At 36.1% G+C, this 25,659-nt stretch overlaps 1 protein-coding gene across 1 annotated transcript; it reads right to left on the bottom strand.

The window, feature by feature from the left end:
- Positions 1 to 1,305: 1,305 nt before the first annotated feature.
- On the bottom strand, positions 1,306 to 23,983 carry LOC135683698 (nitric oxide synthase, inducible). The gene is made up of 27 exons (XM_065199031.2): positions 23,580 to 23,983; positions 17,875 to 18,072; positions 15,722 to 16,428; positions 15,400 to 15,551; positions 15,132 to 15,294; positions 14,368 to 14,459; positions 13,911 to 14,052; positions 13,228 to 13,367; positions 12,694 to 12,804; positions 12,443 to 12,506; positions 12,086 to 12,187; positions 11,021 to 11,089; positions 10,060 to 10,259; positions 8,631 to 8,880; positions 8,247 to 8,290; positions 7,747 to 7,800; positions 6,842 to 7,016; positions 6,264 to 6,399; positions 5,945 to 6,023; positions 5,311 to 5,614; positions 5,006 to 5,050; positions 4,655 to 4,780; positions 4,187 to 4,271; positions 3,732 to 3,819; positions 3,212 to 3,491; positions 2,706 to 2,897; positions 1,306 to 2,235 (listed from the first exon to the last, which is right to left on the bottom strand). The coding sequence occupies exons 2-27, from the start codon at positions 18,056 to 18,058 to the stop codon at positions 2,161 to 2,163; spliced, it is 4,059 nt and encodes a 1,352-aa protein (XP_065055103.2). The 5' UTR covers positions 18,059 to 18,072; positions 23,580 to 23,983; the 3' UTR covers positions 1,306 to 2,160.
- Positions 23,984 to 25,659: the final 1,676 nt, after the last annotated feature.

Genomic DNA, 25,659 nt, shown 5'->3' with positions numbered 1-25,659 from the left:
ATAAATCTGCTTTGTCTTCCTAAAAGATGTGACCGAAAAAAAACTAACTATAGAGCTGTATGGATGAATGGAAGGCAAGGAATGGTACAGAAGTGTGATGAGAAAGCTGTTTTAAGCTTAAGAAAGATAATACATTAACTACAAAAAATTTCGTAATTTTTTGTAAATTAAAAAAAAACAAAATTTCGGACAAATATTTTGATGAATTTTTGGTCACGACAAAATTTTTGAATTCAAGATTTTTGAGAATTCGCATAGAAAAACTATTACATGAGGTCCGCAATGAAATGTATGTCTCCTTTTAATCTATTCAATGTCAGTTACGTCATTTCCTCATTTACGTCACCGTCATAATTTTCTTTACCGTTGGCATCATCATCATCATTATCATAATTATTGTCGGTTCTGGAACTACAATATGTTGAACTACAACGTTTTGATTTCACCATCGTTTATAAAAATAGTTCTAACTCAGTGGTGTAGCGAGGAGGAGGCAAGAAGGCGCTGACGCTCCCCCCTCCTCAATGGCAAAAATCTCTTTGAAAATCTCTGTTTGAAAAAGTTGCCTGAGATTGAATATAAAGCAATCTGTATGGTTTTACCTCTTGAAATTTTCCTTTGTAAAAATAATTTTACAGAAGAAGATGAAAAGCCCTAAATTAACATCAGACTTCATATTTAGGTTAGCAACCAATCTTTCTTCTATTACAACAGGATAAATAGCACACAACGTGTGTTTAAAAAGCCATTAGAAGACTTGAAGGCAAGAATTGACCAAAATTTCCCCTAAGGAGCTGTTTTCACGAATCTCTCGAAGTCTTTGATGTTACACAAATACACGTGATCTGATCATGGCAAAATTACATTCATACGGTTTTAATGAAAGTACGGTCGTTCTTATTTACTACAATTCCTAATCAAAATGTCGAAAAAAGTGTATTTGGGTAACAAAATTGAATGGTCCCTTCACAAATATTGTATAAAGCGTACTACAGGGTTGTGGAATTGGTCTGATATTATTTAATATCATTATTGCAACCTATTTCTCTTTATAAGAGAAGCAATTCTTCATAACTCTGCTGATTATTGTGCACAATTGACTTTCACTTTGTTTCTCTTTAAAAATGATAAGTAGGAGCTGCAGCTATTTTCAAGAAAGTACATTATATCAAAAACTAAACTCGAGCTTGCTTGGGTTTAGGACGAAAGTACTGTCACTGTAACTTTGTATTACTTTGTAGACATTTGTTGCTCATTTTGCTAGCAATGTAAATCTCCAATCAGAATAAACAACAGCAACGACCATTTTGCGTGAATTTAATGAAGAAACATACCTAACAATATAACATTCCTAACAATACAACAGCTTGTACAAAATTAAATATGCAAAGGCTTTTGCTACTTAATGAAAAGGAATTACAAAAATTGTAAAAAACTCACATATCAATATGTCTATACAAAATATGGACTGAATTAAAACCCCATTAAACATACAATATTTATGCATAACGTTATTTATATATAGAGTCAAATTTCAAATTCATATGTAGGCCTGCTAAATACAACAACATTTTTCTGATAACTACGATCTTTGAGTATAGGCATTCACGGATTATCCTAACTCATTTGTTATTTTGCTGATATCAAATGTTATCTATTTCAATTTGCCTATGTAAGTCCTCGCATAATAATTATGCCTGCATAATTAGCTAAAGAGGTCAAGCAATAACTTGGCAAATGCTTGGCCTTTAACTAGAACATACGCGACTACAATTGACATGCTTTTCAATGTTGATACTTCATTAAATGTTGAAACTACATTTTATACAAAATATGGCTTAAAATAATTCATTTCCCTGCTTTAGCTGCGTCGTCCAGGGTTGTTTATTGATAAATAAGCTATGCCTTCGAAATAAAGACATTGTTTTTTGTTTAAAGCTGACAGACAAACTGGACTTATCGTAATTTTCCTACCTCACTACATACTATAAAGTTATTAATGAGCATCAATCTGTAGCAAAACATTTACAATTTACCCTACATTTACAATTGTGTGCCGAAGATTATTAATCGTAAATCGAATATTATTCTAATATACAACAAGAATTGACTTAATCAAAAATTATACTACCAATGAATGAAATAGTGTCTGTATTGACATTAGTTCTGCTCTTTCCGTGAGGGGCCAGGAATCTTCGTCACGCCAAAAATATCCTCGTGGTAGTGACCAGAGCTCTAACGAATAAAAACGCATACGAAAGGTTAAGTAACTTTCAGCACTTACTGATGGTAACAACACTGCTCTTTCTGGCTGCTCTTTTGTGACATAACCATGTAAAGAACTGAACTAAAACGGAACACTAATCCAATCTTAGGTTGATTTATATGTTGTCATTTTTGGATATATTGCATGATTTTTTACTCGCTACTCCAATATCTTAACATCGTTTGTTATCTAATGATCATATTGAAAAATATTCACTCCTGCCTTTTTAAATGAGACCATTAATGTCAAGTCATATTTTAATAGCAGCAAAAGTTTACCAACAGAAATAATTATTTCAAGCAGCGCTACGGAATGCTTTGCAAGGATTAACAAACTTACTTTTATATAATCACTTGCAAAACGTGTTATGGTTTATAGGGTTCAAACGTTGTGGTGCTAAACAATTACTAAAAATAAGCTAATGATCCAATAGACAAACCTTGAGGCTTTTCAAAAACTCTCTTGCTTTCTCCTTAGAAAAACCAAGCTGATCCTGAAATATCTCACATAGAACTCTGCTGACATCTGCAGCCATGGCAACATCACCACACACATAAATGTGTCCTTGCTTTGTTGTTAATTTATTGCAGACATCTTTAGCATGCCTTGCCAACACGTCTTGCACGTATGTCTGCGAAAGAGGAAAAGAAGATGCAGTTTTTGTGGCATCTGACCAAAATAATGGTCGGTGAAGAAGGGAACCATCAAAGACAACCAGAATAGCAGAGATATTTCGACAGCACGTCAGAAAATTCATCAAGGGTATACGAGAATCATTGCCATTAGGAAGACATACCTTTACATGGTTTCAACTTTGAAAAAAATGAACACGCAAAATTAAAACCTTCGTCAAATTGTTTAATCGATAACGCGTTTATTTCGCAACACAATTATACTAATTTTCGAAAACGTTAAGTCTAAATTCCTTTACAGGGCATTGTTTACCTTTTTGAGCTTTGGCTCTCTTGAGAGTGCCAAATAGGCATGGTCCAGTGTACCATCATTTAATGCTTGTTGCTTCTCCTCAGAATAAATGTTGTCTTCTTTAAAGCGCCTGCACCCAGCATAAAGATCCATGCTGCCCCAATCAGTGCCACTCTTCTCCTCCATATCCCTTTGCACTTGCCGGTGTTGCCAGAAACTCCGCAGCGGCGCGATACCTGTGCCTGGTCCAATCATTATCACCGGAGCCTTGGTATCTTTTGGCATTCGAAAATTTGCTGCCCTTTGAAAAAAATCAGGTTGTCTAGTGGATTTGAAGGAACACAGACAAGGTTGGATAATTGTGAAGATAGCTAGGCTTTATTGTAAAGATGTTTCTTAACAATGTAATCAATGATTGAAGATTGTATACAGCATTTTTCAGGCAAGCCCAAAATCCGCTGCAATTTTGAAAAAACGGAATTTTGTGAAATGTCATTTCAAGAACATTGTTATTTCAAAAAGAAAAGATTCTTTTACTCACTTCCGAATGTAGCAAGGGACACGGTCACCTCTCTTCAGGTTGCTCATCCAGTATGAGCAGACACCATTATGAACTCTTTTTGTTTTGCCTGAAATAACACTAGTACTTAACCAAGGCCTAAACATTTTCAGGATTCAGGAAAACGAGTTATCTAAACCTTCAAAATGATCAAAATTTCCAGGACTGTAACCCTTAATGAGAGTATGGGCAGCAACTGAAAAAGCACGGTTATCTTCCTTTCGTCATTTGGTCAGTCAAGAAAAACTAGACTTTCTTTTTCTTCCAACACTTGCAAACAGCGATACTAACAAGCTAATTCTCTCAAAAAGTAGCTTTGTGAACACCATACTTGTTTTATACAAAGCGATAACTGAAGATATTCATCATTGTTACAAGTGCGAAAGGATAGAATAACTTTTGGCATTTTGAGACGATTAGAAAATAAGATGCTTTACCTTGCGTTTCGTAGCGTACCACTGCAACAGTAGTGTGGATTTGATTGGGATACATCAGAGGAGAAGACGAGATGGAATAATATCGCTATTGAAAAGTGTAACATTTAATTTAATACAGGCTAGACAGGGCCAATGTTTACATATTTGATTATTGATTGTGCAGCAATAGGTTTCCTAATGAGTCACACAGGTTTGCCCCTTAAAACGCGCAGGAAAGGATAAATTATAATTAAATTAATAGACATTTGAGTGATATTTTTGTTTTGATCATGATTCATCCGCAAGTTTTGATGGCAATAAAAAGAGGAACAAATTTACCCACCGATACGGGAAAGGAATAAAAAAACAATTATATCTGAAAGATTTTTTGCCTCAGTATAAAATACGAGATATGCACCATAACAGACCAGATACCTCACTAAAAGAAAGAAAAATAGAGAAAACAGATTATAAATAATTACAACATACGCATTGCAACACTGGCAGCAGCATGAGCAAATCAATCCCGTTCAACTTCAGGGACGGGAAATCTTCCGCGATGTCGATTATAGTTGGGAAGTTTTCAATTTTCCATTCTTCATACGCCTTTTTGTCCTAGAATTGATTCAAATTCAATTAGCTCATTATAAATAAGATCACGAGTCTAACATTATGGAAGAAGCCATTGGTTGCAAAAACACTAGGCTCTGCTCTTTAAGAAAAGCCTAAAGAAAAAACACATCCTCGACTTTGGAGTCAAGAAAATCAATTCTGTTTCGAAAACGGAATGAAAATAATCTGTACCGATTATTAGATAATAAACCATTCTCAATTTCTTACCTTTGAAAGATTTTCAAGTGCTTTAATGTCATCTTCGTTCGTTGCCTTAAATAATACAAAGATTACTTTAGCTGATGAATCAAAGTGTCATTAATGTTTACGCGACCGTCCATAATCGTTGCTTCATAAAACTTGTGTAAAATCATCATATTCCAAGCCACTATAAAAGCTCGATCTGATTTTTTCTAATAATCTTTTCTTGAAAATAAAATTTATGAAAAAATTTTTTCTCAAAAGAACTTTTAGCTTATTTGTAATTATTAGAATGAATTTTTCCACTATTACAGAAACAAAATGCCCCTTACCAGCTTAGCAAGACTTCTTAGCACTTCTTGGGAAGGTGGGCTTGTAATATCGATAAAATGTGTAAGGGCCTGACGCAAAGAGCTGTGCTGCGGCAGTCGATGAACCGCCTCCCACGCAGTGGAACTGTCGCTGATCTTCTTGATTCGAAGCGGCCTATCAGGCTGAGGAGCGTCATGCAGCAGATCAATCAGTCTGTCAACAATCTCCGAATCGTTTGATGGGTAAATTGCGATGTGGTCACCTGGTTCAAAACTCATTGATTCGTTTGCTTCTTTATCGAGCTCTACCAAAATTGTTGAGCGACTAAATGAAATGAACACAGATATAGCATCGTTGTAGCCGAAGTATATCTCATGCTTAGTACGAGCCTAGCAAGTAGTCATCTTAGTTTTTCTCATGTTGTGCTCGTCACGTGACTTTCCTAAACACGCTACAATAACACATACGTCACTTCACTACAGTAAGTGCTGTCAGATCTATTGCTAAAATGGATATCACCAGTTCAAAAAGTGTTGAAGAATCAAGAAAAATGGGAGAAACTCCAAATCTATGATATGGCAAGACGAGAAGAGGTTTGCAAGATAATTCAAAATATTTAAATGAATACAAAAGTCTAAAAAATGTTGCATTTACCTGGAGCTTTTTGCCTGAAGCTCTTTAACTGAAAGCACTTTCACAACATGTAACTCTTTCGAATGCAAAGTCGAAAGGCCTACGAAATTCAAATTTGTTCACTCTCAATGGGTGTCAAATCAAGGGGGAAAATATCCGTATTAGGCTCATTGTTATTACCATGATAAAATTATAAGAACAAACGAAGTAAATAAACATCCAAATACACGGAAAATCCGAACAAAGATTTATAATGACAAATAAACAGAGCCTTAAACTGCATTTCCTCTGGCAATTAAGCATTCTGAAATGTTTTAAATACTCGCAGAATATGTCAAACCTGATAAAAGATCCAATGGTTGGCTGTCTTCATAATCGAATCCGTAACTGCTCGGATCGAAGATTCTTTCAATGTTGGTGACGTCAGATGCGAGTGATAGTTTGCTTTGATCAATCGAAAATGCATCACAAGAGGCCTGGAAATTAATAAATATTATCTTGAACGTTGCGATTATAGGGCAGTTTCTATGATTTAACTGTTAGACAATAAGGTCCTTTGACGCAGTAGAAGGGGACAATCAAATTTGGCAAACTTGATTGAATACGAAAATATTTTGTATGGATTTACAACTTTTGAATAATATCTCTTTGCTTGAAAAATATAAGCCTTGATGCTTTGAAACAAATCAGAAAATGGTAATTTGAATGGAAACAATATAACGCATTAAAGGTTGACATCAAATGATGTCTCCAAGTGTAATGACTGTCCAACGAGAACATACGGTGTACTAACACAATAAACTGTAAGAAATGACTCAGGTTAAAAAAATGTGGACACAAGCTGGCAAATTAATCTCTTTGGGTAGTAGTGCTAGTTTGTGAGGCAAGATCAGAAATTCGGTTTTTTTAAAATCCTACCTCAAATGCCCCTTTGGCCCAATTTTTGAAGGAATCTTCTTGACCGGATAATTCATCCCCTTCTCCAATTTCATGAATCTCCTTGGCACCAAGATCTTTGAGAACAGAGCGGCAAAAATGGGCAAAAGCGCAAAAGTTGGGATATGCACTGGATCCAAGGCCAAATACTGCGAATCTGCAAAAAATGATAGAATGAAATACTGATTGCGCAGTAAATTTAAGTTTGACAACCTTGGATAAAAAATATGTACAACGAAGATGATGATACATTTAATGTTGAAATCTATGAATAAATGCATATTTTAAGGCACTGCACAACCTTATATGTAAGTAAAATACAAAATCATTGATAGCCTAGCTTAAGAATATGCAGCGGTCAATGGCAGAATATCAAAGGATAACAGGATAGAATTATAAATTTTTGGTTAAATTTAATAGCAGCAATGAATCAGCATGCTTTGAATCTTGAGGTCTTGGTACACTGCGACGTCTTAAATCGTAAAGATCGTTAGCGTGTCCATGGGCTCCGACGCAGGCTGGAAAGTAGGGGGAGGGGCAGAGGAATATTAAACAATCATAAGATAGGATTTTGAAAAAAGCTCTATTGTTTTCCAAAAGAGTGGGAGCCATGGCCCCTGGCCCCCCTTCACCGGAGGCCTTGGTGTCTTTGCTTTTTGATACCTTGTTTTTGCTATAATGTTGCTCAATTATCTATCCTTTGATATTCACAGTTTGATTCAGCTATATAATCATCCTAAAAAACTTCTTCTCATGTGTCCCATCTATTTTATGCCCAAAACATGGTACAATGGCTAGATCCACATGTATGAATGTTGGTGGTCGAACATTTATCGCTCTATCGAGCAAAAACAAATTGAACAGTTTTAAGTCACAAAAATGCTTACCTGAGGCTAGTTAAAAGTTTTGAGTTCATACCAAGGCCATTTTCGCCAGACGAACTGTAATGCAAATAATAATACAATACAGACACAAATACAGACACAAAGGTCGAGCAGTGAAATAAAGATTTGTTAGTACAGTAAATAAAGCTCGAAAAATAAGTTGAAAAGAATTAACAAAAAAGATACAAAGATATCAAATGCTTACTTTGATGGTGATAAATTGACGTCATTTGCATATTTAAAGTACGATCTGTTCCTAACTAGAATTTTCACCATTCAGTTCGCAAAGATTCATTAAAAAATTTCAAGAATACCATAAAGGTCGCTAAATGTGCAACACAAGTTAAATCTCAATCGGCTGAGAATTGGCCTGAATTTAGCTAATGTATTACTGTTATTTTGCCTTGGCTAAAGAACAGATCTCGAGTTGAAATCGAAGATAGAAAAGTTAAATGATATAAAAATATCTGCAAAAGATTTAAAAATTGTCAATCTAAAATTACCTTGCGTACTTTTTTCCAAGTTTGTACAGTTTGTCACTGAAGTCCTAAAATGTTTATTCGCAGTTAGAACAAATGCTTTACAGCATAGAGAAGTGGATAATGGCAATAAGAAATACCAGCTTTAGGTTTAAGTAAACTCTCTTATACTGTATTCTAATTATGGTAGCATTAGCCGTATATTTCAAATATACCTTTCCAAAATACTTCAACAGCCATTACAAAAATTAAGACAAAATTTCTTTGCCATATAGAGTCCAATATCCAAAATAAAAATCAATTTTTTTATTTTTGACCAGACAAAAAGTATTCTATAAAACTGTAGCTAACTAAGTCGCCATACATTCTTTAAATTTCAGGCAATACCACATAGAAAACCAGACTCACCTCTCCATTCATTGGAGACTCTCCATTTCCAAACGTGCTTGTGACAATCACAAGCAAACTCTCTTTGTTTATGTCATCAAACTCGTATTCGTTCATACAGAATATCCTGACGTCGAAGACACGAGAAAGAAGATTCGCCAGCGTCTTAGCAAAAGTCTCAGATTTCCCAGTTTCAGTAGCATAGAGAACAGTGGCCTTCTTCCTCTTCATCATTACATCATTCATTAAAATTTTTGTAATCTTCACAAGACTGTAATAAAAGTTTCATATATCATATCAAACAGGCATTCAAATAATTTTAGCATCCTCAAAGATATTATGAATATAGCTTTAGACAAAAAAGATTGATAAATGTTTTTGAAATTTATGATCTCACCAAGATTTTGTTATGTTATGGCCAAGTTGCGCAAAATTTTGAATTAAAAATATGTACACAGTATGGTGGAGGAAAACAGATGGGATATTACTTTGGCCTGTTCAGAGAAGAAGATTTAGCCTTATTTCAACCCTATCTAGACTAGGGGGGGGGGGGGGGCACAAAGTTTCTTTCATAACTTTTCTTTCATATAGTTTCAAAGCAATACCCCTCAGACCTCCTGACTTTTAGTTTAAACCTGTCTGACACATGTTCAAATAAAAAGATAAATTTTTCAGTTAATCAGGGGGTTATGTAGGGGCGTTTTCAAAACTAGTCAAGAAAAAAAAGTTTAATCTGCGGCGGATTCGCAACAAAAGTAGACACATTGATGAAAACTAGTATCAAGGCATTAATTTGTGCCCTTTTCACGATTCTGACCAGAAAATATAAATTCAACATCGTTTTCTATGGTTTTTCTGCTGGGCATGCGCACACATTTGTTGACATATTTCTAGATGTTAATTTAATAAAACTGCAAGTTGATGGTATGAGCAAAGGCAGTTTAGATTAATTTTTCTGCTAAGGCATTAAAAATGAACTTTAACATGACATTTAGTTATGTCGATCATTTAGTTGTATAGAAAGAACTATAGCCAAATACAAAATATGTTGAGTGCTTGTGTTGGAACATTAATAATTTTGAGAAATAGCATCAAAATTGTGTCATTTTTCTTGTTTCTGCTAGAAAATGCATTAAATGTGCTTATTTTAAAATCTTAGACCGATGCTTTGGAATTTATGAATTTTTTGAGATTTTCTAAAATTTTCGAAATTTTTGCTCCCCCCGGCCACCATTATGATGACGTCATCGTTAAACCACGTGACTTAAAATTGAAACAATAGTACTTAAATGTGGAGAATAGATAAGAGTACCATCCAAACAAAGTTCATTGTCCTAGCTAGAGGGACAAAGAATTTGCGGAGGGGGGCCCCCCTAATCTCCCGAAAGTTTCAAAAAGCCTAGTCTGAATAGGGTTAAACAAAAGCTTTCTCGAATAGAATCATTCTTACATTACTGCTTGTTTGAATGTAAGCTTCTTCAACCCGATCTCATCCTCAAACTGGTAATGCCTCCATGCATCATCTTGGTAGTCGTAAGAAGGTTTCAGGGTATAATTAAGCATTTCTTGATGGAAAACTTCAGTTGTGGATCCGTTGGACGGTGGAACAATCCAGACCCAGTCGGCAGGACAGCCTCCTCTCAGTTTTTGCTGCATTTTGAGAAAAATGTAGAGCAGATTATGACAGAGCAAACAAAGCTCGCTTGAGCATTTAAATTAATGTGGGCCTATTTCTAAATAGCTTGGCATAAAAAATAGTGCACTTGTTTCATGGGTAAAATGACTGGCTATGCTGTGCGAGAAAAAAGCTTGTTTTATGTCATTTACGGAATGCACTTTATGATAAACATTAGAATATAACAGAATACATAAGCACAGTGGTAGATGATGCACATTGTGAACGAATTTTGGATCGATGATATTTTCTAAAGTATACGTCGCATCATAAAGTAATTGATGCGCTGTATGGAGAAAAAAGTACACCCCCACTCCCTCCACCTCAGAAGGGTCTTTGAGATATACCAAGACTCCCTTTGGAGAAAGTTACTTTTGTTCTTCTGAATTTTTAACCAATGCTAAATTCAAGATTATCTTGTTTTTCACTTAGGACAACATTTTCAAAGTAGCTTGTTCACTGTCTTGGGCCATTTCACTCTTGCAAATTGCGTACGAGATTTTCTTGGAGTAATTTGCCCCGCGGATAAAGTGATGAACACTGTCTTGAAAGAAATTCACAGTTTACGGCATTTGCTTTTAGCCCTTTATCTTGATTTATTCAAAGGAACTAGGCAACGTTCACAATATTGATGGCCTAGTAAACAGTTCAAGTGAAAGTAAATTAAAGATGCAAGAAAGATAGCAACATGGAGAATTGGAGCTGCGAAGAAGTTGTTGGAATAAATTAGAATTACCTCGTTTTCCATGTGCTTGATGAAAGAATCAGATGCCGTGTGATGATCAACTAAAGTAACTTTCGCTTCCTAATGGAAAAGTATTTTCGTAGAAGTATTTGCAAATTTGAAAAATTATCATTAAATCTTTCATAAATTGTTGAGAAATAAATATCTTTAAAGGGAAATATTACAGTAAATAAACTTTGGAGTTTTGGTACGTGAAGGAATTCGCTTCACTATCAAAAATTATTCATAAACATTGTAATAAATAACATAAAGAGATATATCTTCAAAAAATAAGAAATTATTTTTTCAAACAATCTCGTTTGTCCTTCATAACAGAATAAGTCAAACGACCCATTGAGGAGCGGCCCAGTAGGCTTAGAGGACTATCGTACATAACATAGTTACTTCCTTTGAGTAACATCAACAGTTTAGTAAAATATCATTGGCACATGGTGTTGACATCTCTTTAAATTGCTGGAGAACCAAATATCATTTGGTATGAGTCCCTCTGATATACAGAGGTAACGTTAGAAAATGAAGGATACTTTGTAATCCACAAGAATTAAAACTGTTTACAGATTAAGGTAAGGATTTGTGTTGCATAATCATGTTGGTAGCAGACAGAATATTAATTTGCAAAATGATTGTTTCCAACTCCGGATGCAGCTAAGAACACAATTTACCAAGTCTTCCCTCTTTTTTTTGGTCAATTTTCCAACATTCCAGGGCTTGACATTATTACATTAAATTCAAAATCTTTATGCGTACTATTGTTGCTTAGTAAGTCTGACTTAACAACTGTTATAAATTGTATCATTTTGGAATCAACCATGACCTCTATTGAAACAATAAAGAGATTTTCCAGGTAATTGCAGCACTCATTTTCTTCTTCACTTTGTCTCTCCATTCCAATCGTAAATGGCACAACAAAAATTTCATCCGTAGATTCTTAATTAAATGTCCAACTGTATTTTTAAAGTTAGTAGAAAAGATATACTGCATGCACTTGTATAAAGGAATGCTACATGAGTGTCTTTGCAGATTAAAACACAGAAACAGGATCGGGTGTTGTCTTACCTGGAAGCTATAAAGCACAGCTTGATTTAGTTCTGTAACTGCCCGGTCTTTCCAAAGACTTGCCGGGGTTCTTGTGTCTAAGTTCATTTTCTTGGCGATCGGCTATAGACAAACACATTAGCATTGCGTATTAAAAGTTTTGTAAGTTTTGCATTACAACAGGGTCTTGAGGATAGTTTAAGAGTGTGTGGAGGAAATTGCCGGTTATTTTTAAGGTTTTTTATGAAAATTCTAGAACAAGCATTCTCAAAATGACATCATGACGATAACTATAATATTAAGTATTTGAGTTACTCCAAGCAAACTAATGTGTTTTGTCTGTATTTGTCAATGACATAAATAATTTATAGAGTTTACCTCAAGCATGTTATATCTCGCCGTATCACCAAGATCCCTCGCTCCAACCTCTGTGACCATATACCTAGGAAATGGCGAAACAAGTTCTTGCAAAAAGCTTAAGCTCTTAAACTATAAAAGAGCATTACCAAAATGGGGTTAGACGTATTCGGTGTAGTGAACAACACACTTAGAGATTACGTATATAAATCATGACATGTGTACGATGCTGAAACTGCATTTAAAAACATTACAGGAGTCTTTGCGCTTACCATCCATTGAATGGCGAGAAGGGAAACTCAACACCGCCGATATCTAACTTCATGTTTGCCACTGCTGGTAGTGCGTACCATTGCAAGCCAAGCTCTTCAAACCATGCATATCTTTGAACAAAGAAAAAGAACATTGGTAGTTCAATATACTGGTATTTAGGAGCAAATAATTAAGACTTTTTATTTTTCCATTTTATTAAAAATAATAAAATAAAAAGTCTTAACATTCTGTACAAAAATGCCTAGGTCTATTAATACAAATAAACGCATTATAATCGAAGGCAAATTTAGTTTTCATAGAGATTGAAAAATATGAATACGATAAATCTGTTACGGTGCTCTGTTCATTAATCCAAAAAACAAAAATCTAATTCCAAATAAATTCATTCTAAACTCATCAAATAGTGACGAATAGAATCTATTATGCTGGAAATCTGAAATAATTTTACTGATAAATTTAAATATTATCAGCCAAAAGGACAACCAAAAAAATTATTTCGATTAAACCAAGCTTGAATCGGTGAAGAAACCTACTCTGGATGTTTGATCTTCACTTCCAGTACAAGGTGCTTTGGAATTTCGTAAACACGTGGTGCCTCGCCAGCAACTTCAATTAGCAGAGGCAACACATCGAAACGACCTCCATAACCTTTCCATCCGAGTTTCATACAAAGCTGTAAAATAAGTCGCATTTTATTCGCGTCAGTTCATTTGCAGCTTTATACAAAGTAAGCTACAAAGCTGGATAAATGAAAAGGTAGGTGGATGTGAAATAACTTGAATATTTTAGGCTTTTGCCATATTTCATGGCTGTGTTTGTAGCTCATGTGAAACTGTCAGTGCTCACACGAGCTACAAACACAACGAATTTTTAAATTTCAACAAAATTTTACAGGCCTGCATTTCAAACGAATGCAAAATGATTATCGATTAGTGTTTATCTTAAGATCATCTATTCTAGTTAGAAATTTACAAGAATAATAATTTTATTTATACGTCTAACCATTTTCTTCTGTCCTTCGCATGTTAAAAGAATGTTTAGAGGCTGCCGAATTTTTAGCGTGCTCTTTCACTCTCTTTTCATGTTAACAGAATCACACAATTTCTTACAGTCGATTTATCACAACATGCTAGCTAAAGAGAGAATCCTAACATAATGGTAGGCATTTGAAATGCAAAGTTGACGATACATTTCGTTAAAAGAGAGAAACTGTCACCTTAGTAAAATCAACACTCGCAGGATCACCAATAACACTACCATCTGGCTGCTCGTAGCCAGCGTATCGGATCAACTGTGAATTCCAAATACGAAGATCCTTCATCTCTGCCCTTCGTTCACGAAAGATAGAAATCGTCGATCTGTTGGGGCCAAGAAAACCAGTTTCAAATGATTATAGACAAACTCAGATTCCTTTATTGAACAAAATGCTTATGAGTAAAGCGATAAAAAGCTTTAGAACAAGAGGTTCCTTGCTCTCAAAGTTATTTCCTGTGACTTAATTGTATGTAAACTATAAAGTGATGATCGGTAAATAAGAAAATGTTGAGAACGTAATTCTCTGTTTTTTCAAACAGCTACACCGAGCACCAGGTTCCTTAAGAAATTGAAAGCTTGAGAGAATTTGAGTTTATTGACTGTTGGAGCCAATTGCTGTTACAAATAGAGAGTTATACCTGAGGTTTCCCATGTTGGTTGCGTACTCGAGGTGTTCACAGATTGCATCAAAAATTTCATCAACCGTAGAGAGAGAACGGAAGTCGAAGACCTTTGGAGATAGCGAGAATTAAGAAAAGATTTTGTCGTAGCAGCTAAATGAAAGATTAATGCATGTGTACCAAATTTTGTCACAATATAGACTTTCATGAAAGAGATATGACATTTAAATAACAAGAATTGATCAAATGCATGTTCATAGATAATAAAATATTGACACCCAAAATAGAACAGTAATGCCGTGTTTATATATGAAGAACGCTTCCACTCTATGATGCAATAGATTCATTCAGCATTCATTTTGATAAGACAATCACTTTGATTTTATTAGAGCAAAAATTTCATCATCCGAAAACATTGATGAAGAAGAATTGTTGGATATGCTTGCATCATGTTATCTCTAAATTCTAGATGAATCAGGAGAAGTTCAGGAGGGTAACTTACAGAGATAGGGATACAAACGACCAAATAACTTTGCAGAGTATACTACATGTTTGAATACAAGTAATGTTACAATCGCACTTTCTGTTTAAACACATTGCTTTGTTTAAACACTTGTTTGAATTTACTTCGCTTTTCTTCAGAAAGAGAAGTTGGCCGAATACATATGCTTATTGTCAAGATACTGAAAAATGCCATCCATTTTAGAATCTAGTACGCAATGATATAAGATCTTAAACAAAATATCTAAACACAGTTTAATTGTGATTAAAAAATTGAATACCTTGAGGTTATTCCATTGAATTCTGCCGATGCATCTTGATGCATTTCTCCAGGCTAGCTTTGCCCCAAAAGTAAGCTCGTCATAATATAACTCATAGGTACCAGTTCTTTCAACTTCTTCTAGCACTTCCTTGACGCGCTTCTGATGATCATCTGAATCTTGTCTTAAACGAAAGATTGGCAATAAAAAATTCCTTGAAGGCTCTCTGTTTAAGAGATGAGCAAATATATTACAAAGAGGGGGAAAATGAAGAGGTTGCTAAGCCTACCTTTTCAAATAAGCGTAATACTCTCTGAGAAAAAGTATCGCCTGTTCTTTAACTTCTTCTTTTGGACGTGGCACTCCATGTGGCCTACTCTCTCCTCCACCATAAGGTTGCATTAGCGAACCCATGCACCTCGATCCAGTGCAGTGAGTTTCCTAAGAGCAAACGAGTTTAAAAATCAAAACATCGCAAAAACCGTGAAATATCCAGGAATGTAAATCACTGGAAAGAAGTCCTATAAATGTGAAATTGGAAGATTGAAAAAGACTCTAAGTCTCTTTGCCGGGAAAAAAAAAATTGTTATCAAATCTAATACTTAACATACTTTTGATTTCATATGCAAAGTGTCATTTTGTTGACTGTCCTTGACATAGTTCTTTAATCGAACCGTTTTAAGTTGGGTCTTTCCTGAGAATGGACATCCAGCTGACATTCCTCCTTGCTGCTCTTCAGCTCCATAAAGAGAAGACCAGGTTGGAGTGGAGGTACATTCAGCCAGGATGCTGGCTTCCTTAACTGGCAGCGAGGAAGATTTTGCTTGGTCTGGTGGAGAGGTTTCTGTGCAAACTGTTTGGGTATTTGTTTTAGCCGGTTTGATTTTTGTTTGGTAGGCCTCTGCTTGGTGTAGGAAATCTGCACCTTTTTCCACGACTGGAGCCATTTCAGTTTCGACAACAGGAATTTCAACCTCCTTGGATAGGCTTTCATCCAACAAACTGGGCATTGACTTAGAGAGCCTTACTTTTTGGCCGAATGGAACTTCTTGCTTACTTTCAAAGAATAAAACACGTGATTTGACACCGCTTGCAACCAAGGACGGAGCTTCATCAGCTACACTTTGCTCAGTATCAGAGTCAATTTCTCCAACTAGAAATTCAGCCTTCTTTGAATTTACGTTGATCTGTTGCTTATCGCAATTCATTACAGGAAGCCCAGTTTTCTCCTTTTTTAGTACCATCCCGCACTGGTTGCAACTCTTCGCCAGGTTGCTGATACAGTCCGAGTTGCCCACCAGCTCACTATTTTTTAAACCTGCAATCAAATACACAGTCAAACGAAGATTCCTAACATTACTTGTTGGAATAGGTAATATTATGCTTCTTAGCCGCATTCAGGAATTTAGCAGCTGGAATTCTTCATTGCTTCCAATAATGGTGGCTCAGAGACCAAGCCTAGCTAGATGCTAAAATTAATCATGCTTTGAGTAATATTTTGAACAAAACAGTTTTTCAACAAATCATATGTTAATGCTATCAATGTGACTTTCTCAGGTATGGGAGTGCCATTCAATAACAGAAGCACTTTAAACCGATAAACTTTAAAGCAGCTTTAGATAAGGGTAATAGAACCGCATAGAATCTAAAATATCTTTGTATTGTATATTTATCTTGTTAAGTCTTGTACTGAACTTTTGCGGTTGCTCGACATAGTTAAGTTACCATTCATTTCTACACAATACCAATGAAATAATTTGTTGGACCTCTGTCAGCTAGGTGCCCTGGGCGATCTAGCTCCAACCCTTTCTTGATGGGTCTGGCATTCCATAACCAATGCTACAGCGGGGGCGCAAGTTAGAGGGTGTAGAAATTAATCAGCCCCAGTCGGTCCCGAGCTAAGCTAAAGTGCAAAAATGGCGGTACTTTCTACTGCTCTGGAATGGAGTGAGAGCATTATAGGTAAGCGAAAATGCCCATCCGTGGACAAAATCAAATAAATTTCCAAAAAGGTAAGTATGGGAGTCGTTCAACACTAATTTGCGGAGCTTTCCTGTTATTCGTTCTGCAAATCAACGCAAAACATGGATATATGCTGCAGAACGACTCCCCAAAAAGCTATTCTATCTTGCACAAATGATAAAACTGGGATAAGCAAAAGGCGAATTTTGATGTGAATTTGACAATTTACTCGAGAGGAGGCCTTAACCAGCACATTCTTAGGAGAAAAAAAAATTTAATTTTTGGATATTCCTTGAATTTAGTATGACATGGAAAAGATGCTAGAAATGATGATAAGAATATGTTAATCGATAGTACAGAAAGTAAATATTTTTACAAACAATCCGAAAATAGTCATCTATCAAATTTATCCTCAATGTGTCCCTGTGCACATTAGACTCTTTACTGATAGTTTTGGTACATGCATGATTTACTTTTTTTGTCAATTGCTCCAAAAAACACCAGTCAAGCAAATAGAAGGCAGATGTTTCATACTGTGTCTAGTAGGTTCCCCTCTAAAGTACCAAATGTCCACTACGGTCCCAAAGATAGTTAAATCCTCCATTTCACCAAAGTGCGAGGCCGCTAGTCATTCTCACAAACTTAGTTTTGACACACTTTCAATATATTTATCTATTAAGAATTGTTTTGATGATTTGGTCAACTTGTCCTTACACCCCCCCCCCCCCCCCCCCACCAAAAATGCTTTAATTTGCACCTCTCTCTGCAAACAATCAAAGTAAGAAATGAAGCAAAAAATTACCCTTTTTTAGGAGAAAACTGTTTTTTGCAACGTCTGGAATTGCTGCCATGTCGTCTGCAAAGCCATTGATGGCGCTACTGGTACGATGTAGGTGACAAGAGGCTAGTGACATTGGATTCGTATGATTGATGTCATTTTGAAGGTGGCCTCCTTCTCTCGGTTTATAGATGTTTCTAGCTGGCATGTCGAAGTGTTTCCCTGTAAGAGAGATATCAGAAATTTGGTAACTGGGACACACTTTATAATGTCAAAATGCAAATTACGGGGAATATTAGGAATCCGGTTAGGTATCATGTTTTGCTGGATGTCATATTCTTTGGAGACCACTCCTTTACCATAGGCGACCTGTGATTCGTTTATTAATGTAGTAAAAAACTCCTCGACTTGTATGGCACAGGATTAATCGGAATTATCCAGACCGGATTCTTAGTTGGGCCGAAATCTATAACGTCCGCCATTAAAGCTTGGTTCCCACTAGGCGACTAAGTGCGTTCAAGTGCGTTCATCTCTAATCCTTTAATTTAATTAAAGATAACAGATAAACTACCGAGGCATTCCCACTTGCAAAACATAAACACTCACCTAGCTGTGTGAAGACAAGTCAAAATGTCTAAATGTCGCATTTTATAGACTCTCAGACATGCATTCAAACACTAAAACAATTATCATTTTGGCTCTTTTATCACTTATGAATTATGCAATTGTAAGATGTTGTAACCCTCTCTTGAAAATTATGTAAAGGCCATTGTTACACTATCCGATCAAGTATCGCAACAAGATCGCAACTTAAGTTCCCTTGCATTTTCGTGGCACAAATTTCGCAATTCTTTTACGTGTACATTGTAGGTGTTCTATGCTTTCAGTTTACGACCTCTCGTTAGTCATTTCAACTAATCCTGATTGTATAGCAGAAATCTGTTAATTGGCAATGTTTTATTGATCGCAAGGTGCTAACAGTCACGTAATCGATTTCATGCATTTCTACGGTTGAAATTGCCTTATATGGCTTTACATTTGCATCTTACTTGTTGGTTGATGAATGTACATTCCTTGAATTTTTCGGCTTCTTTTATGTTTAAACGCTAAGATCAAAATTTTTTGATCTTGGCGTTTAGCTTTTTTGAGCGTTCAAGTGCGTTCATCTTCTCCAAGTTAAATGGGAATTAATCGTTTAATTCGAGTTAATACCCGCGGGGAAAGTGCGCAGATCCCCCTATTTCTAGAGTCGAGTAGTCCCACACGCAGGGCCGTCGAGAGACGGGCCGGGCCCCAGGGCTGGGACTGTCATGGGGCCCCACCGTCGAAGGCTGCAGAAACCTTTTTTGGGTTACGCCCTTAGCAATGCAGTTAGATGGACTGTAAAAGGCATGAATTTTGAAATCAACGCCCCTGAAACACTTGAATTTGTATTTTAAGGTCTTTAACAGAACATGTAATTAGTGACTATATAAAACAAATCATTAAAACAAATAAGAGTTTAAAAAACTGCTTTTCTTGCTTTCGTCATGGCGAAGTCCTTAATCTTTTCCCACAATCTTTTCCAGCTGTCGTTCGCTCCCCAACCATCAGGAAAAGCCAATTTTGATTTTGAACCATTATTAATAGTGTGCCCAAACAACCTGCATGACAAACAATAGAGTGCAGCCTTTGTAGTACTGAAAACAAGCCAGCTTCTTACTATCTCCCCATTCTGCTGCTTCACATTTAGGACCGTTGTTGGAAATTTGTGGCCGTTGCAATCTTTGGGAAACTGTTGTAATATAAGTTTAGAATAAATATCGTTGCTCTTTTGTTCTTAATATTATCATGCTGTCCGTAGTCGATATTGGTTTTAAAGCACGCTTAGCTGCATCTTGTTGTGTTAAAGTAATTGATTGATGGATTGATTGTTCGTTGTCAAGAATGGAATTAATTATAATAATAACTTGTAAATAGTATATATAGATATATTGTGTTTATTTCATTGTGGATTTTGCTACCATACACCGACCAGCCTTAAAAAGCACAACAAAACTCTGGAGGATGAGGCAAATGACCAGTTCTAACAACCTTTTCTAACTCCTTTATCGTTGGAAATCCGGTCAATGTGCCGACATCAAAACTAGATGATCCACTATGAACAGTATCTTGATTTAATGATGAATCAATAGTGCTTTCTCTACTTTCTGTGGTGTCATGGTCTACCGAAGCAGCCAAGCCGTCTGTGTCTTCTTCTTCTTCAGCAGTGCTTTGAACAGAGCTTTCACCAGGTTTATTCAAAGTTGAATCACCTTCCTTGTCTCTTTTGTAAGCACCTACCTCAAACAATGTGCGAGAGGCTTTCTTTGCTTCTTTTTCTCGCATCTTTTTTCCTGCCTTTTCTGAGCACCAGACTTGTGCCTGTAAGATGACATCGCAGGGGTTGGTTGGATCGTGATCCCGCTTAGTGATTTTGATAAAGACTTTTATAGCGTTTGGATTTGTCTTGGTTCTTCGCATGTGCTTTTTCTCTGGTGTACGCCGTGAATGGAAGATTTAGGTTTACGTTTATAGGAAGTCCACACAAGGAATAACTAAAACATTTGACCTAAAAGTAGATATATGTAAGTGCAATCGAATTTTTCGGCTTCCGGAGAAGTATATTATGATCGTATCGTCAATGTTTTAATTATAAACCTTAACAAGAAAAGGTCCTCATCATAGACCAGCTTGTTGATCCCATGTTGAAAGATTAAATTTCGAATATCAATCGGGTTATGGGCCCGCCCTGCCAATACTGCTAATTGAAAACTCATAGCCAAAAATACATACCTTATTTTCTACGGGCCCCTCAAGGCCCCAGGCCCCCTGGTAACTACCCTGGTTATCCCCCCCTCTCGACGGTCCTGGCGGCCATGCCCTTCGGTTTTGGTTTCGGTTCGGTGAACGTCCTTTTTTGGTTACAAATATATAATTTTTATAGTTGGTTCTCAACTTTATTTTAAATTCCATGCTCTTTGCCTAGACAATAAGCTGTACCTAGGGCATAATTGTATGGAATGTCCGATAACAAAAAGCAGTTCCATATATCCCCATAGTTTTCATAATGCAAATTATTTTCAAATGGTAATATTTTGTCTCTCTCAGCCGAATCTGACGTGGTGGAGTTAGCAACTTTTTTTCGTTAGCATGCATTTTACAAAACGGTGCCCTAACTGACACCAGCTGCTTCGCGAGGTGAGTTCGGGTAGGCACTAGATCATAGCCTCAATATTCACATGACGTAATGGTACTCTATGTCCATTACGGAGAGGAAGTGGTTTCAATGTCACCAAGGCAATGATATTGATGCACCTCAGAAACGAAAAATTAAATGCCTAGTGTATTCCAGCCTTTATGTTTACCTTCCTGGTGTAGCTGCGCACATTATATTTTCGGACACAGAAATTCGTGAAATTTAGCAGGCGCGATGTTTATAAACAAGAGAAGACCTTGCAAATAAACAAGAGAGGCTTCTTCGTTGGTTGACAGTGGGTCTTATCGCTATAAGTTCCAATAGGTGAAATATTTGAATAAATTTTTGTTGTAAGTTAGATATTGGATTCAATAACATCAAAAGGGTGCCTTCGTTGTTTGCCTGCTTGAAAGGTTTCTTTTGCCAAACGTCCTGAAATACTAAATTTACTGTCTTTGCAATTTTAATCGTGAATGATTGTTTTCCAAAAGGATTCTCAAATTTGATGAACATTATTTCGAACTGAGGTCTGTTTTCTTCAAGTCCTGTAAAACACCGGATTTCACAATGAAAAGGACTTAGAACCTTCCACGCAACTGGTTCGTCATTAAGCAAGCAGATGGCTAGGCTCTAACTTTGAAGAGTGGAAGATCGAAACTTGCCATTTAATGGTTCTTTCCTAAACAACGCGATAGATTTCAATCCGTGTCCTAAATCCGGATCATTTTCTCTAAAAGTGTCTTGTATGTAAACATTTATTTTTGCTTTCTTCAGCGTGTTGTGATAAAATCACGGTGCATTCGTGAAAATGTTGTGTCTTGCTCGTCGCCATGCTCTTGGAAATAATTCAGTTTTACTCTTTCTTTTCCTTCCAAAAATACTGGTGTATTACCAGACCAACGGAGCTACGGGGGCAGCGCGGTAGCAGCAAAGTGCCGATTACAAAATATTGATTTTTGAGAAATATAAACTCAAATTTTATGTCAATATCTAAATGCTTAAAAAATCTGGGTTTCTTGCCTCTTGTATTTCAATCAAGAGACTCAGATTCGAAAGCTATCAAAATCGTGTGTTTCTGGACATCTGAATGCAAGAGAAATGTCAAAAGCGTCCCTGTTGACGAAAACTGAAGTCACATTTGCAAATAATTGAAAATGTAAAATCCATGTCGATCATTTCTTTTGAACTTTCATGATCACATTGAATGGATTTTTTCAGTTTCCCAGAAACAAAGTTCAAGCATTTCTCCATCACACATTCTTAAAATACAAACCGGAATGTTCTGAAAACGATTGGTCAAAAAAGAAACCAATTAGGATACTAGTTTTGCCGGGATAAGTTCTTTCATAATTTCCGTCAATTCCGTCAATTCCATTACCTCACCCTATTTCACCCATTACCTCGCCATCTTTCCGCTTCCTGTCATCACTTCTATTGCTCAATGTACGGGATGAATCGGTCGGCACTAGATCACAGTCAGCTACTTTGGACGGCCAATCACGATGCAGCTCAATGATCAGTGATCACGTCAATTTGGAGACAATTTTTCTTCTATTGTAAAAGTGGCAAGGCATATGTGAAACGCAATTAAAACCCCGAAATGTCCCTTTACGGTTTCTGGCTGATGAGTTGCTTTTCTATCATTTTCTGCCCACTTACAAGGTAATTGCTCAAAACATACAAGGGGCACACACAACCACCCCCCCCCCCCTCCCATCTGAGTTTCAGGCTTTAACCAGATGGTAGTGACTATTCCTTATCTCCTTTTTTCTCATTTTTCCATTTTGGATTTTAAACTTTTATTTGCACATTGGTTTTTTAGTTTTTACCTTCTATGCCTATAAAACCATTGTTTATTACATTACTTTTAATAACAATGTCAACTTACGAGCATGCAATCAGCGAACGTAAACGAATCCTTGAAGCAATGTTTTGAATATTTTTGAAGAGCAGGGTCAAAAACTTCAGAAAGCCAGTTCGTGTTGTGCTGAGCCAATCATAGACAAGATGGGTCTAAGTGGGACGTTCAGCTGGTGTATTTTAGGGAGGCCATGAATTTTCGGTCGTTGAGAGTCCGTGGGTCTTATCCTATCTTAAATTTCTGTCGCCAACGCTTTTAAGTTGACCAGTTCCAGCAAACGGTTTTTTGAGTTTTGGAGCTCGATCCACAACTGGGTGTATATTTTTCATCGTGTTCTTTCGGACTAGTACTCTGACGCATTATGCTTTGAGGAGTGTCAGACGAAAAAGCATTTAGCCAATATGTTATAAAATGTTTACTTTTTTCAAAGCCATTTTCAAGTTCGGTACCGCCAAAAAACTGTTAATAATGAATGTTTATTAATCGTTTACATTGAATTGTTTACACTCTATTGGACGAAGTTCTCTTAAGTATGCTGTGCTTTTTGTCCCACATATTGATTCATTACGATATTGTAATAAAGATATACAAAATTAAATATGAAACAACAAAGAAACAACACAATTTTTAGATTCAAAAGAGCAAGCTTACCAAGCCCCCTTTCTATTTCTGTTTGAAAACTTCTTCTGGCGTCTGGATGTTTTATCTTGCCTGATTTCGTCACTCGCCAATCTTCTGATCGCCAGAGATACCTTGCTGTCTAAAGATTGTTCGTCAGCTTGTTGCACTTTATAAAGAACCTAACGAAGCCAGCAATGCTCTTTACCAATCACAAGAGCGGTCGTTGTTGTTTATCGCTTTCTGATTGGTCAGAGTCTGTGCAGGCGTTTCAAACGTCATTTTACATCGAAACATACACATCACATGGTCAGATTGAGTTAGAGAATCTTGTTTCCGACTAATCGAAAGCCAATGATTGGAAATGAGGAAGTCTATTTATTTTTGGATCTGTGACGCATAGCCTTCAAAGAAGAGGTGGGCAGATCTTAGTGTTTGTCTTTAGCATTTTAAATCCAAACGATTCGCATATCATGATCATAGTCGTCGTAAAGCGCTCAGCGTTGACTGACATATACGAAGTTTCCGTCGGAATCCTTTAAACTATTGCTTATTCATCCCTAATATATTTTTCCTGGAAAAAATGTCAGTAGAAACTATGCAAAATTATATAGACGATTCTAACAATTTCTAGTAAATGTAAATCTATCTTCAACATTCATGTTGTAATATCCAAATAAATCTCCAATAACCAGTTTACATTTAGAAACACCTAACGTCTTGGAAAACATATATGCAAAACAGATCTGAACGCCCGGACTGAGTTGATTCAATGTATCTGCATGCAAACGATCGAAATTTTGATCGTAATTTGTCCAATCAAGACAAAATATTTTATCTTGGTCTCATGAAAAGAAATTTTGACCATAATTTGTACGTTAAAGCACGCTAATTCCAAAAAGAGTACTGATTTTTTCTATTTTTCTAGAAAGAAGTGTTTAAATTTGCAAAACAAGTACGCAAAATGTTTTTAAAGACAGAAGTGTGTGAATTATCATAGAATTGTGTGGAATTTTAGAATTGTGTCCTCCAGTTTGGCGAGCAATATGGGAGCATGTACCAACCAACCGCAGCTTCTGAATGACTGGCAACTCAATTTTTCAACTGTTTTGTCTCATTTCAGTTTTTTTTCTCCCATATTCTTAGTCACGTGAAAAGTTAGTAAAAACTCATGTGAAGTGAAAGTCGAGGTAGATCCGCTAACGGGTAGAAACGAAATGGAGGATCATGTGATATGAAAACAACGGAAGTCTTCTTCTTTGCGTTCATTCTTTAGTTGAAGCTAAGAGCCAGCATTTTGGAGTTTTATTCCTCAACAACTGAAATTCCGCTTTGCTATTACTACGTGCTATGGCGCTCTGATGAATAACGGTCAACCAAAGCCCACATTTATAAACCAAGATTACTTCCGATGTCACATATCCAGAAATAGAACAAAATAATTAATAAGAGATTACAACCTTTCGGTGGCAAAAACCTTACAGAGAGGGTCTACCCTCCAAACAGGAATGGAAGATTTGTGACAAAAGTTAATGTCTGAATTTCATACAAAATTTTATAATACAAACCAGTATACTATTTTTGGATCACAGTTTTGGTGAAAATATTTTCTTGAGGTATGCTACTTGCCCAAATAGTTTTTTAAGGTATGCTACTTGCCAAATAGAAATGCCGGAAAATCTTTTGAACAGTTCAGTTCAGTTCAGTTTCATATTTCAAAATTCCACTACACACACCTTCAATTAAAGCTACATATACATATACAAAAAGAAATTACAGAGAAACTAAATACCTAATACAAGATACAAAGGAATGGGAAATGGGAAAAAACATGTATTGAGGGGAACTTCTTAAGGAGGAACTCTTTCAATAGATAACCTAATCGAGGAGAGAGCACCCCCTTTAGCCATACTTTGTATAAAAAGAAAAATATCGATTAGATTCATTTTATAGTTGCTGTCACTAGCAACAATCAATTCTTGTAACATTTGTCAAATAAATATGATTTCAGGTTTTTACGAATAACAGAATGGGATTTCTTTACTCCAACGGGAATGGCATTCCACATCTTTGCACCATAGAAACGCAATGACCTAATTCCATATTGCATAGT

Source organism: Rhopilema esculentum, chromosome 7 (genome assembly GCF_057945365.1).
Source record: "Rhopilema esculentum isolate cy_ngs chromosome 7, ASM5794536v1, whole genome shotgun sequence".
Taxonomy (NCBI): Eukaryota; Metazoa; Cnidaria; class Scyphozoa; order Rhizostomeae; family Rhizostomatidae; genus Rhopilema; species Rhopilema esculentum.
This window is presented reverse-complemented; position numbering and strand designations above follow the sequence as displayed.